The sequence below is a fragment of the Anabrus simplex genome, chromosome 10 (assembly GCF_040414725.1).
Source record: "Anabrus simplex isolate iqAnaSimp1 chromosome 10, ASM4041472v1, whole genome shotgun sequence".
NCBI classification, from domain to species: domain Eukaryota; kingdom Metazoa; phylum Arthropoda; class Insecta; order Orthoptera; family Tettigoniidae; genus Anabrus; species Anabrus simplex.
The window spans coordinates 11,236,138-11,251,660 of NC_090274.1; the positions used below are offsets into that span (position 1 = coordinate 11,236,138).

The following is a 15,523-nucleotide window of genomic DNA, read 5'->3' on the forward strand; positions in this document are numbered from 1 at the left end:
TATATTTGTTTCTCCATTTAATAATTTAACAATGTAATTTTACAGTATTTTTTTCCAAGGCTCTTTTTGTTATTGAAGCAACTGTACTCGCTACTCTCCTGCTGACTTGCTAGGCCTAACGCATAAGAGGATTTTCTTTCAGGGTTTACTCCCTTAGCCTTTGAGGATGCCTTCCTCGTCCTACAAGGCAGTAGGTTCCATCTGTACACCCCAGAAGGATGGATTGCCTCTTCCGTCATCTCCACCGTACCGAAGTCCATCTTCTCCGCCGTAGATGCCGTTGAGGTCTTCACCCTTAACCCAGGGCAAGGGCCCTCCATATTTATGACCCCTGGAGAGAGGGTGTCCCAGTATTTTAAAACCCCCAGGAATTGGGCTACCTGTTGGTCCACGGGTTGTATTGGTTATTTCAACCAGCCCTAGATACTGTAGGGGCTCCCTATCCGCCACCTGGGGACGCGCTCTGTAGGGGTCAGGTTCCCCTGGTTACTTATTAGAAGTTAACCCCACCCACAAGGAGTAAGGTTATTTGCAGAAATAGATGATTCTCTCCTCAATAAGATTCAGATATCAAGACTGAAGTGGTTTGGTCACATGAAGAGGATGCCAATAAACAGAACTGCAAGGAAGACATTTGACAGAAAGGTAGAAGGAAGACGACCCGTGGGAAGGCCACGAAGGAAATGGATAGATTTAGTTAAGAACGATGTACTGCTGAGAGGTCATGATTGGGACAAGTTGGTGGAGGAAGAATGGTACAAGGACAAGATGAGATGGAGGAGGCTCATATACCACACCCGGGAAACTGGAGATGGTTTAGGATGATGATGAATTTTATAGTAGTTATAGGACACAGACAAAAGTCAATGGCCTTTTTCTTCATTTTAAAGTGATAGATCACTTGTGTTGGTTATTTTTTAAAAAGCCGGGATATTCTTAATAGTCGTGCATCTCTGAAAATTTATTGTTTGTAGTTTTTGTTTTTATCTGTAACATTACATCTGTTTAAGCAGCACTGTAATTATGTATCCTTTCCTTTGCCATAGAAAATAAAATTTAAAAAAGTCTCCCTACTTGCTGCAGTGCTGTACGAATCTGTTAGCTGCAAGGAACAATATTTTGTGCATTATTTCTGCCAAGTACTTTTTTTTAATTAAAGAAACTGAAGGAAGGAATTAGCTGAAAAAGCAATAGGGATTGTAGAAATTGCTTTTTTTAATAATTTATAATTTCAGGAGATTTTAAAAATTCTTGATTCTTCAGTCTGCTGAAACAAAGTCAAGTGGCTAAAATAAAAAAAACAAATATTCTTTTTTGTCTACAAAGTGGGGGAAGAAGGGGTGACTACCCTACTCTAATCGCCACTGTCTAAAGGGGTCCAAAATCCAGGTCAATGGCCCCTGAATTGTTCTTATCGCTATTAAAGTAAACCCACAGTATTTCTCGTGTAGTGGTACTAATCACAGTCAACACGGACCCACCCAGGTGCTGAAACATCCCAGCTATTATAGCCTCTATCTGCTTGGGGTGTTCCAACCAAACCTGGACAGAGGGGAGCCTCCATCACAGTGGCAGATACTACACACGGGTACTGTAAGCCCGTAGTGATCTACATACAGACTCGTATTCCCAACAGTGAATATCATGGTTCTAATATCCCTTGGTCCGTCCTTTTAGTCGCCTGTTATGACGGGCAGGGGATACCTTGGGTGTATTCTTTGTCTGCATCCCCAGCCACGGAGTATGGTAAGGAGGTATGGAACACAGATACAAAGTCATTTTACACCATTTTCATTATATATATACTCATGTTATTTGCAGATGATATTGTGATTTGGGGAGAAAGACAGTTGGATGTGGTGAATGGGAAGACTGAAGAATGTGGATTGAAAATAAGTGTAGAAAACAGTAAAACTCATGATTAGAGGGGGAAAGGTGAGATTAGACTTGCAGACAAGCCCCTGGAAGTGGTGGAGACGTTCAAATACCTGGGGAGTGAATTTATGGAGAATGCTCGACTGGATGCTGAAATTAGTAAGAGGATCCAAGCTGGAAGTTGTTTCTATCATAGTGTAAGAAACATGTTATGGGACAAAGATGTCCCAATGGAAGCAAAGGAAACTATGTACTAGGTGCATTATGTACCCATAACTTACGGAGCAGAAACTTGGACAAGAAGGATTATAGTCGAATAGAGGCAGCCAAAATTAAGTTCTTAAGGAGTACGATACAGAAGAGTAGAAGAGAAAATAAGGAATGAGAAAATCAAGGAAGAAATTGGAGTGGAGAAAATGAATGATATAGAGAAGAGTCGCCTAAGACGGTTTGGGCGCAAAGCGAATGAGTGACGAAAGAACGACAAAAAAAGGCGATGGAAATGCAAGTTCAAGGAAGGAGAGGCCGTGGACGACCATGGTTGGGATGGAAGGACACAGTCCAATGCAGTATTATGGAAAGAAGCCTGGACTGGGACACAGTGTTGGAGTGGTGGAAACACCAAAGGAAGTGGAGAGGAATCATTTGCCCCTACCTGGCTACAGCTTGATAAAGGGAAATGATGATACTATCTCAAAAATAATGGGGACAATGTATCATATGATTCACATTAAAAAATTTTTTTTGTGTTAGCCAATACCAACAGTCCGGTTACTTTGGCTGCAGTGATTTTCTTAGTGTTACGGTCTGAGTAGTGGAGTCTATGTTGGCTGAATTAATCATGCCGAGACATTTCTTCCTACAAGGCAGAAGGCTTTGCTAACTTGCAGACAAACCATTTCATGGCCTCCTAGAAGAGAATATTTTAAATGACAGGACATGGGGAAAAAGGTTACACAAATTAAATATTTAAAAAGACTATCTCTGCTTTAAATAAAACGTTTTATTTTTCTTATATATCATGCAAAACAACCAATAAGAAAATAATAGCCGAATTTTAAGATATAAACAGATAACACAGGCTCTCAATTACAAATATTGACTGATATATAAAGTGTTGGCACTTCTAGTTTATACACACATACAGTTAGTCTATACATTAGCATGGCATTTTCTTCTTCGGTTTAAATGGAATGTTTCAATAAAAACTATAAGACTTATGTACATAAAGATGTTGCAAAGCTTTAAAAAAAATCTAATATAATTGAAGACTTTTATACACACAAATAGCACATGTATCTTCCTGTTAGAATAGAACTCTCCTTCGATTCACAATGGAGCAGATATTTTGAGCGACTGATTTGAAATATTTCCAAAGACGTGCTTTGCTAAAACTTATGGGAAAAAAAAAGAAAGTTTTCCTTTGTGAAAAACTAATGATTAAATGAAATATTGAGAACTGCAAGTGTACGTCAAAGGGACTGCAACCAAGGCCTGCGGTAACGTCTAACGTGACGTCACACATTTTATCGCGGTACGTTACACAAATTTTCGAATGACCCCCAGCCATAAGATATATTCATGTCAAAAGTATGTCGAGTGAACTGGGTGTCTTGCTCTACAAGTTTCTTTAAATTAATAACAAAAATAAAAGGAACTTCATCGCACTGCAGTCAACTGCCTTCAGGTCGGGACTAGATGCTAATAGAACAAGTTTTTCCTTTGCGCAGACCACTATATTTTGGGATTAAATAAAGCGAGTTCTATGATCAGTCTACCTGCCAGCCTGCTGTTGACTCATCACTCCCCCCTCCGCGCCATAGCAACAAGTACAACAATTTCAGAGTTTTGCTCCGTGCGTCTCTCCACCTGTTCGAGTTTATGAGCTGTTGGTTTGGGGTAGAGTTGTCAATGTAGAGACAGCACCGAGAAGGCCATTTATTTCAAATGTTTATGTAAAAGTGGAGTCTTGCTGGAAGTCGTTAGATGATTCATAATGATTTTCAGGTGTATGCATTCCATGCAGAGATACCATGTGGAAATTCTTCAGTTGAGAGGAAGGGGTTCTTTACTCTGAGGAGCAAAGGGTAAAAATACGGAAGACAAACTAATGCGCGAGTCGGAGCCAAAAATGTGTGGATGTAGGACATATCCAACATCTACCGTCATAAGATACATGGTTATGTTCATTTTAATTGATATGTTATGCTGAGCGGGGAGCGATGAGGTAAGTGCAGACAGGCAGGCATTGCACATCCACTGGTCTACCGATACGAGAAACTCTCAAGGTCCTCGTGAGGCAAAGGAAACCCTTTTGTAGCTCCTCAAAACAGATGTTCCAATAAAATTTGAAAAATTTGACATTTCAGACAAAATTATGTCGTTCATGAAGACGTATCCAAGTAAAAGCATGTTTGTTGCTGAAACAGTTTTTATGATGAATTAGCATTAGTTTCAGGTTTTTGCAATGCCAAAATTTACTTTGCCTGCCATACTAATGAGCCATCCCAGGCCCTGCACAAACTGTTTGCTCCATTGAGAATTCTGGATTATTTTAGGTAAGAAAAGTGACATTGTTCAGATGCATGGGGATTTCTAATTTGTCTACTCTTCTACAACAGCAATACTTCAAAAACTACTCTAACAGCTGTCTCTAGCACATTTATTACATCATATTCAGTCTCGTGTGGAATGATGGCACACCAAGGAGTTTATTTGGGCTACGGGAGAATGCACGTGTCGAGTCAGGAAGTACAAAACTATTTAATGGAAGTAACATAACATTCAGTGCGATGTCTTCATCCAGTAACAAAGTTTAAAATGTTTTACCTCAAAAGGAGTTAATGTACAGTTCCATTACAGCCTCATGGCACAGATGTTTGAATGTAACTGCTGTGCTCGTGATAGAACTGTCATTGTTACAATCTTTGTCGAACAAATGAGTGAAGCAAAGAAGAAACATCATCGTAAGAGACAGAGTGAAAGAATTCTAACGGAACATCAAAGTCAAAAAACTCAAATTCACCGAGCTGAAGTTTTCACTTTGTGGTCCCTAATGGCTCATATTGAACTGTACTTTCTTACTGATAGAATTTAATATGTAGGCTATACCCGTAGTTAAAAATTCAGAGCTTATCAATTATGTTGAAGATAAAATTACGAACAGTCAAGCCTGATGGTCATTGCATTATCCTTTCCATTTTATAGAGATGTAGGAAACTCCACAGAGCAGTTTGGCTGCAAAATTCATCTCCAAGATCGAAGGATATCAAACCAATCGCCCACTTTCCAACTTCAGTGTGGACTTTTTATATTCAAAGTGAAGACCCAGCAACTGCTACACCTGAGTTAAATAAAATCCACCCTAGAATTGACAATGAGGTCCCCATGTTGTTCATGACTTTCTGTGTGGCCATTTCAAAATCTGTTCAAAATTTGCAATTTACGTCTTCAGAAATTTGCACCCCTTTATGGAATGTATTTGCACAGGTATTCTGTGATTTATTTGGCAAGAGGCAGGATACTATGAATTAGTTCTATGAATGTACAGTAAAAATTTACAACATAAATATACAACAAAAATAGAAAAAACATATTGCCAACTTAAGTTAACATTCTCAGCAGACAGTTGCCAGTTCTGAGCTCAACTGACGTACACCCAGACATGGGGGGCCCCTATGACAGTTTGTAGGGAGGGGGCCTAGACCTGGGGGTATGTAGTATTTTTAACATTTTGGAAGATAAATGGTGACTTATTTCGTGGTAGAATAACACCCACGGTATCCTCTGCCTGTTGGTGGAAAATCATTTTCTTGAAAGAAAAACACCTGACTACATTAGATTTTTGCCTTTCCCTGAGAGCTAGGGGTGGGGGCACCCCCCTCTCCCCTAGCCCTCAGGTATGGGTACCCTTGCACCCACATTATAATGGTCAAAGCCACAAGACCGCTTTCTGGACTAAATTTCTGCTTTGCCCTCCAGTATTATTTGTAAATTTCAAATGAACGTAAGTATATTCCCAACACATCCATTCAAAGACAGCACCTAAACACATCTGCAATAAACACCAAGTCACTGCTCAACCATTCACAATAGATTAAGCTTATAATTCAAAGTGAGCAGCACATTGCCGCAGAGGTTTTGTTTGGGGTGATCGCTATAATTTCCACACATTTGTGTGAGAGCTGGAATGTGCAGCTCCCCTATTAGCCCGTGGATGAAAATATGTTTTAGCAGAGTTTTGGTTTGGTGATCAAGTACAGGAATGCCTAATCCCTTCAAAACAAACTCAAACATTTTATTTAGTCAGTCCCAACCGAGTAACATCCAAACTGCATCTTTCAGTAGCCTATCAAATAGTATCCCAGTAAGCTTTATGCAAGAAAAGGCAAGTGATTCTCAAATCCTTATTTTGTACATAATAATTTCATGTGTGGTGGAAACTTATCTTTACTACAAAACAATTTCAATCACCTTAATTTCCACCTTTGTCAAGAAAATCCTAAAGAAAAAATTCTGAATTTTGGAAAAATAATGATCAGACTTTCCTGTATTTTATACCAAGAGCAATCTAACTATGAACTAGATGCACCATATTTTTCTTGCCGGTGAACGCAACAGTAGAGTCCTAGTTCAATGCTGGGAAGTGTGCAGACATCTGTCCTGGCCTTGTAAACGAGGCATGTTTGTTGTGTGGCATTCTGTCTTGTGTATTATAGCTTAGTATGTATTCACTACTGCAGAACGAGTTTACTTATGATACACTTGTCGGCTTGTCAAGTCAAACACTCATTTCAAGAAGCATTCCCGATTGTAAAATTTTCAGATGGAATAAACCATGCATGCTCTCTATCATAAATTTCAAGCTATGGGAAGTGTTCGGCCTAAGAAACCAAACAGACAGCAGAAGAAAACAAACAAAATATCTGTCAGGAAATTGATATTGTGCACTGTGAACTACAGTGAGTGGTTTACCGTAGTTTCTTTTCAATATTTATTTAGAAAATGTGGTAAGAGAAATCAAAACTCAGATCTGGAGAAATATTTGATTAGGAACTGAAGTTTTCAAGAAAGTAAATTAATATTGTTACTTGGGTAGCAGAATAATTCACGTTGGCAGAAGTAAGAAAGAAGTAGAATGCAGACTAGCACAAGCAAGGAAGGCCTTAAGAAAAATTTGCTCACTTCAAACATGGATATAGGAATTAGAAAGAATTTTTGAAGACTTTTCTGAAGCATGGCATTGTATGGAAATGAAAAATTGATGATAGCCAGCTCAGAAAGAATAGAGGCTTTTGAAATGCGATGTTAAGAAGAATGCTGAAGGTGAGATGGATAGATACTGAAGAATTGGTGAGAGGAGATCAATTTGGCTAAATTTGACATGAAGAGAGAGAATGATAGAACACATCTTAAGACACCCAGGACATGTTCAGTTAGTTTTGTGAGGGAAGTGTAGGCAGTAAGAACGGTAGGGGTAGACCAAGGTATGAATATGATAAGCAGATTAGAACAGGTGTAGGATGAGGTAGTTATGAAAAGAAACAGGATAGGGTGGCATGGGGGGGGGGGCTACATGAAACCAATCTATGGACTGATTACTCAAGACTAATAAGAAGAAAGATTATAAGAATATGTGTGAAATGAAGGTGAGGAATTTCAGCATCTTTGTAACATCATGAACATCACATGGGATGACTACATAAGCAATGTGGCAGTTCTCGACAAGGCGCATATGAACAGCATAGAAGCCTATATCATCACTCGTCTGCTAAAAGGTTGGTCACATCCAGTGAATGAATGATAGACTGCTTAAACAACTTCCCTACGGTGAGATTCGTCATGACAAATGGCCTCAAGGTGCTCCTTTGAAACGTGATGAAGACCAGATTAAGAAGACTATGAACAGCACCAATATAAATGCTAACACCTGGGCAACAACTGCACAAAACACTGTTCTCTGGAGCAAAGCTACTGCACAAGGTGTCTCACTGTTTGAGCAGGCATGTCGTAGACAAGAAATTGCAACCCATGAAAAGCGAAAACTACGTCAGATCCAGGTGCGTCCTCCACCCACCTTTAGATGTGATCTGTGGGGCCGCATGTTTCATGCAAAGATTGGCTTGATCAGTCACCAGCGACATCTCCACAGAGCCAACACACTAAGAAGAATTGCAGGAGAAAAATGTATTTTAATCGGAAACGAGTAGTGACCGACTGATGAATTAATACCAATATAAATGGTCAGTTACATCCTCCAATGAATTAACAAGTAGTTCATGATACTGTTGTATGATAGAATCACGCCACTCAAATCTGCATACGTATGACAACTGTTGCACTCACCAATAGCATGACTGGTTCATGAATGAAATGCTCTTGCTGTAAAACACAGTTTTGTAGAGTTTAATAAATAATCACCTCAAAATTCAACTCCGTTCTTTACAGTGTAGCCGTCATTCGTGAATCTTATCTCTTTTTTATGATCTCCATGCCACCACCCTTTATCAACCGGGCATGATCCAGTCACTTAGCAATGGTAGAAAGTCCACCACGTTTTGTTCTGTACAGCGAATATTACTACATACTTGTATTTATAAAAGCAAGAAGCGATTTAAGTCCAGACTTGCAGTCCAGATAAAAGTCTCCACTGCATTTTCAGTTAATGTTGAGAACATTTCTCAGACATTAACTATCAGAACACGATTTTTAAAAAACTTGTTTATGAGGTTTTTCTCTCTTGAATTTGCAACTTTAATGATAACATGTTAGATTTCAAATATTTTTTATCAAAATAAACCATTTCAGTTTATCTCTGCTAAAAATTTCAGTTCTAATGATTTATCATCCAACTGTATTTTAACTCTGCTACATCAAGATTCATTCTTGGAAATCAAAGCTTTCCATTTGTAACTGCTCTTGAAACTCTTCACACCCTACTATAATTTACATTAATACAGAGGTGTAGCTAAGAGTAAAGTACAAAATTGTAAACTTAATAGCTTTAGTGCAATAGGAAAATACATGTTGGCCCGTCTGGGATAAGTTCATTGTGTATCAGGGTAGAGTATAATCTGTGCATAGGTAAGAAAATGTTTTGAATATGCAAAATTGTCATCAAGCTATAATTAGCAATATTTCACAAGATAATGTGAATTTTATAAGCAGAGATATGCTGTACAATTAATTATATGGCAGTATTTATCATTTTGCAATTTGAAACATTCCGTCCATTTTATTTTCCCTGGCTACACACACCTCTGCATTAGTTTAAACATGCATCTTGAGCTCCACTACGATTGGTTGTATGCTCATGAAAAGAATTTGTTAAAATTATTTGCAAAACTTCTTACTTTTGAAGATTGTTTTTCAAATATTTTTGTAAAGATTCCTCTGCACAAAGAAATTCACTTATAATTCCAGATTACAGTATTTCTATACTGATAGAATTTTAATGAAATTGCATTACAGAATTTACACTGAAAGTTTTAGTTTCGTAAATGATAAATCACATTATCTGCTGCAAATATTGCACGAGGTATGTTCTTTGTTGCAGTGTGAAAGGTGTAACAATTAAAATTAACCTTCAACATACAAGTATGGATATTAGGAATTAGCACATGAGACAAAAGAAAGCACAGATGATGTGCTAAGTACAAAGTTCTATTTCATTCACAGCACAACTACAATGAGCCCAAACACCAAATGGACAAATTAAGTTTGTAGTTCCAATGATCATAATTTAAGTCCTCAAATACATTGTATGGAAGAATAAGAATACCTTGCTAGCATGTTCCCAGTTCTAATCGCAAGGCACAACATCTAACAAAGCTCAAAAAAATGGAATTTGAATATTTCGAGAGCACTTTACAAGATGAGCAAATGACATTCATTCTCACTATACACTGATTGCCTCTGTAGTGTTTTTGTGGGCTCATTTTAAATGATATTTGCATTATGAGCACATTAAAAGATCGGGGAGGATATGTTCTAAAATACTGGTTGACCTCCTCCGTGGGAAATCTGATGTCGCCATGACTACTTTATAGTTAAACTTTGATTGTTTCAATGTTATAACTAGAATAGCCGTTCTCAGTTTTGTGTTTGAAGGATTGAGACTGAAAGCATTCACAAAATCTTTCATCTTTACCCAAAAACTGAAAACAAAAAGGACTCAAAATAATTTGTTGCAACTGAGTGGAGATGACCCCTTTCAATCTGAATAGGTGCAAGTTCTCACCATGATGTCTAGGTACTGTACTGTACATTAAAAATTATCAAATCGGTGGGGACAAGTTTGTTGTTAGAGAACAATTCTCTGGAGGAGATGAAATCCTTACCATCACAATACAACTTTGCAAAGGAAGGGGAGCAATTATGCTGGTCCTATGCCCCACTATCTACTTCAACTGTTTTCAGAGACTCCGATGTGCCGGAAATGTTGCCCCACAGGACTGAACCGGTTTCGAACCCTGGGTTCAAAAAACCAGCTTTCTACCGTCTGAGCCACTAAGCCCGCCAGCACAGATAGAACAAATGTATACCCATCCTACAGTATTTCAAAGCAAACTAAATACTGAAATTCAGAAGTATTCTACTTTTTCCTTTTTCAATACAGTAACTTAAACATTCTTTCATTTCCTACAGTATTTTCTTGCAATATTTCACATTGATTTTGTTCGTGCTTTAAATGGTCTACTTCCCTTAATTTGGTTTTCTCGAACTTCACATTCAAAAGTAACTTCACACTTGGCGAAATTCGACAAAAATGTGAAAGTGTAATAATGATACTCATTGTTACTGACGGGCCTTTTCCCTGCTTCCATCTACCTTACTTACAGTATTACACATCACCAAATGAGGTATACAGTTAGAAACTAAAATAAGTGAGAAGTGAATTTCACCAAATGTAAAGTAAGTATTTTACACATACAAAGATCAATAAAATGTTAGTTAAAATTACACCCCATACTTTCTTCTCTAGTTAGAGCTTTGCATACAAAAACGACAAGTTTCTCGGGGTAAGAAAATATACCATCTTTGTAGAGAGGACCTAATATAAAAGAAAAAAATATACATGAATATTACATATTTGTATCTGCTCCCCTCCATGGATATTATGGGAAAAATTGCTTTAAACAAAGTCATAGTAACAAGATTAGTTTTGGTTAACAAATTTAACAACGTAACTTTAAAACAGACAATGCTAAAAACAGCATATTTAAAATATCTAATGTATGAATATTAAAAGTTTAAAAAACATACATCACACACTTGAGATCTGTAACATGCTTTTACAGACCGACTCCATTCATGCTATTAATATCTTACATATATTCACAGAGATGATAAATATGGATAGTAACATAAAATAGTACGCTAACCATACTCCTAACACACACCATCACCTTCCAACGTCAGAGGTAAAAACAATTTACCTCCTTTGTCCACGAGAACAGAATTCTTAACCATCATTAGGCCATTTTTGACTAAATACTGCTAATACAATTATTCCTAACATTTCTTACCGACGTAATGCGGGAGAATTTTTAACGTCTAACAGTCACATTTTTACAGCATTACTTTATGTTCGAAGACACATTAGAGACTCCATTTCCTTCTTTCGATTCTTGTATATCGTACAGATGACTTCCGCTTCTCTGGTCCAAACCAGAAGTTAGGAGATGGAAGAAGCAAGACAGCCTATGTACAAGCGATCATTGCCTCTTGACCTCTCCCGAGCTACACGAAGCTTAAGGCATCCTCTTGGGGTTCACCAATCAGGGATAGAATTCGCTAATACAACTCAGATTGACGACGCCAAACTAACTGCGATTAGCAAAGCTTTAAGTACAACGTAAAAAGATAACAGCACTGCTACAAAGCAGAATTAACATTCAATAAACAATGTCTGAAAAGAAAGATCTTTTAAAAGCAAACTTGTGTTCCGTATTATCAATTGTGATTTTTCTTATATTTTAACCATCGTCGTGCAAAGTCGATCATTTATTCCATGGCAATCGAACATGGTCCATATAAATCTTGTGGTTCTGTTTTATTATACAACTTTTTGTTCATCTCGTTCTTTGGTCGACACATTTAGGGACATTGTCAGCAAGCGCAGGACTTGCCGTTCTTCTGCTCTTTCTGTGCCTTGCCATCGAGAGCAAATTTCTCTGCATCCTTGGCTGCATCATTGTTGTGGATAAGTTTGTCGTTCTGGAGAATCTGCAAGGAGACGAGAACAGAGATAAGTAACACAGACAATATCTAGTCTTGATATCACAAGAGCAGGTCTGGCTGAACAGTGCTCCTGCCTCAAAGAGGAATGTTGAAGGGAGAGGAGGGGAAGATTAACAGTCCGTTCACATGACAGCAACACAGTTGCATTGTCAGCCAATCTACAAATGGGTTCCAAGAAGTTGAAGGGCTCAAGACTGACTATCAAATCTTTCTCACTTCTGGCTGAAAATGTTCCCCAATTACTTCCAGCTTGACGTGATCGATCTGCAGTGCAACACCCGTTGGCAGGACACTTGGTACAGTACCGAAATGTTCACGTCTTGAAAAATACTTCCTGGAGAGCACAGACAAGCTGTTAAAGATTTTCTTTCCATTTCTTTTCTATTATAAATCACTAAGTCCTGGCAACATACAGGTTTAACGGACTTTACGTATGCAATTCCGCGTGGTTAACTGCATCGCAGACCCTTTTCTGTAAACACAGAACACAGTGTACAATCCAAACGTGAATAAAGTAACATGTCCCATCTGAACTCACCGTCACGGTTTTGCTCAAAGGAGAGACTGGAGACTGCACATCTGCCTGCTTGCAAGGTGTTGTTATAAAATACACATTTTTGCCATCATATAGCGTTTGATGACAAAGTCAGTGAATGGGGATTTGGTTCATAAGCCTGATTTCACCACAAACACTTTCCGCTCACCCCTGCTTCTTACAAGTCAGCATGCATGCATCTTTCCCCATACTTCACAGAATATCACAGTGGAGGCGCTGGCCAGACCTGGTAGTGCTCCTGGGAGAGAAGAGAGCAATTGTTGGCCGCATCTTTTACAGAGACGAGAAGATATGAAAACACGGGAAACAGTGATGTGTATACATCACGCCCTTAAGTTTTAGGTCCGACAACGTTCAAGTCCCAAGTGTAGTGAAATGAAATGCAAGTATCGAATGAAACAAAATATATTCTTAAGTCACGGAATCAGTTGAATGAAATGTAACGTTCACTTGTTATCGTGACTGGACAAGCGACGAGTCTACATCCCGGCATGTGTGACGTCCTGTCCACGTCAGACTACTATGATTATTTTTTTGAATGTATGTTCCCTAAACTGATGGAGATATCAACATTATTCTTCCACCATCATGTTTGGATTGATGAAGTCTATGTTCGACATTTCAGCAAAATGGAATAGGAACAAGAAGACAGTTCTTGGTCATTTTTAACCTCAAGATTCAACTTTAACAAGGATTTAGTAACACTATCGTCGCAAGTAATATGTTAGCATCTCTTGTGCTGTGTATTCTATTCAGATTTGAAATAATACCCTAAACACATGAAATGCGACTGCAGGGGAGAGTTACAGAAACACACGAGAACAACTACTTCATGGTTTACAGTCAGAGCAGCAGCGGTGTCTGCTTTCATCGCACCCTGAGAGGGTCGTCAGTCGGCAAGCAGAGGAGGCCATGAGTAAAGAGTGAAAAGATTTGTGCGGTAACATACTGTTTGGACATATCAAAAAGGTACAATGACTAAAGAATGTGAAAACAAGTTTCGGACTTCAAAATAAAAGGAAAGAGGCTGAGGAAGGATGGAATGAAAAAGCTCAAGGACTGAACAGAAACATGATGAACAGTGGTGGAGTAACTTGTAGAAACGAACATTATTTCCCCCCATACACTTTGATCTCCATAAGGAGAAATTTTTAATTATCAAAAGAAATATTTCCAAGCACTTAAGAAAAATATGAGAGATCTTTGGTGAAGTAAAATTGATTTCTTCCACAAATATGTAGAATTAACACAAATTAAATAGAAATAATGGAGTTAACAAATTGCTCAGTTAAATTCTCATACAAATTATAGGAACCAAATTTGTTCTGACCCTGGAAAATGTGAGACAGTGGCCGAGAGCAGAATAGAACCAACATATGGGGGCATTAGTTGGAAGCATAGTATGCTGCTTTTCACTCACCTTTGTGACTAAACACCTCGCAGCATCTTCGATGTTAATGTTCTCCTTGGCTGATGTCTCGTACCAGGCCGTGAATCCTCTCTCCTTACAATACTCGTCCATTTTAGTTGTATTGTTGACGATTCCTTCCTTCTGCTGGTCGCACTGAACAAAACAGAAATACAGAAATGCATTAGTCAACACGTCAGTCGTTCAGCGTGAAGTTTTAAAATTATTTTTCCAAACTTTTGTAATATCATGAATTAGGATGTTATTTCTAAACTTTGAAATGTTTTGTTATGTAACTATTTCAATCACACTTCATTTAGACTTTTACATCGCATAACATTACTCAGGGGCATGTATAGAATTTCATTAAGATTCGTGGGGGGGGGGGGGCAGTGTGTGTGCAGTATTTTTAAGACCGATTATTGAAATGAAAGTTACTACTACTACACCACCACCGCCCTCTGGGCAGGAGGGAAGGGAGTTGAACTGTTAGAGGAAGCGAAACCAGGATGCCCAGGGTGTAGACAAGTGTTCACGCACTTGATGTATCTTCAACATGTCAGAATTTGATGCTTCGTTTAATATTTGGTTAATGTGTGTAGTATTTATCCTACAAACCTATTTTCTTTGTATATGTCAATAATGTGTTTATTACATGTAAATGAACAATTTATGGTGCCTTAATTATATTGGTGGAGGGCAGTTCTCACCTAGAAGAGCTCATTTTGTTTGCAATGAAGGAAAGAATACTGTGCACCCCTAATGCATCTCCTTCGAATTTCTCCGCTCGAGTCAGCGCGGTCCAGCCGAGACCACACGGGAGTCAAGACGATGACTGCTGTTTTAAGGGGCCTAACAGCTAGGTCACTTGCCCCTCAATGGTACTGATCACTGGTAAAGTAGAACCATGGTGTTCGTCTTATAGTAGTACTAATGACAGATTATGTAGACCCATGGTGATTCACACAAGGGCACTACTCACGAGCAACGCAGACCCATGGTGTTCCTCACACAGCAGGACTAATCACGGGCCACGTATATTCGTGGTGTTGCTCACATAGTGGTACTAATCATAGGTATTGTAGACCTATGGTGTATTACATGGTAACAGCCACAGGTAACAAATCCCACGGTGTTCTCTCTGCTAGTTGCTTTACGTCGCACCGACATAGATATGTCTTATGGCGACGATGGGACAGGGAAGGGCTAGGAGTGGGAAGGAAGCGGTCGTGGCCTTAAGATACAGCCCCAGCATTTTCCTGGTGTGAAAATGGGAAACCACGGAAAACCATTTTCAGGGCTGCCGACAGTGGGGTTCGAACCTACTATCTCCCGAATACTGGATACTGGCCGCACTTAAGCGACTGCAGTTATCGAGCTCGGTCCCACGGTGTTCTTCACATACTGGAATTACTCTCAGGTAACGCAGAAACATAGTTTTC

General features: G+C 38.7%; 1 protein-coding gene across 4 annotated transcripts in view; it reads right to left on the reverse strand.

The window, feature by feature from the left end:
* Positions 1–9,516: 9,516 nt before the first annotated feature.
* The window catches only part of Rab32 (RAS oncogene family member Rab32), a 333,760-nt gene continuing 327,753 nt past the window's right edge, over positions 9,517–15,523 (reverse strand). For all 4 annotated transcript variants that reach the window (XM_067154722.2, XM_067154718.2, XM_067154720.2 and 1 more), the window contains exons 4-5: positions 14,094–14,237; positions 9,517–12,102 (exon numbers count right to left, since the gene is read on the reverse strand). In XM_067154722.2, coding sequence (XP_067010823.2) covers positions 11,986–12,102; positions 14,094–14,237 — 261 coding nt within the window. In that variant the 3' untranslated portion in view covers positions 9,517–11,985. The remainder of the gene's footprint in view (positions 12,103–14,093; positions 14,238–15,523) is intronic.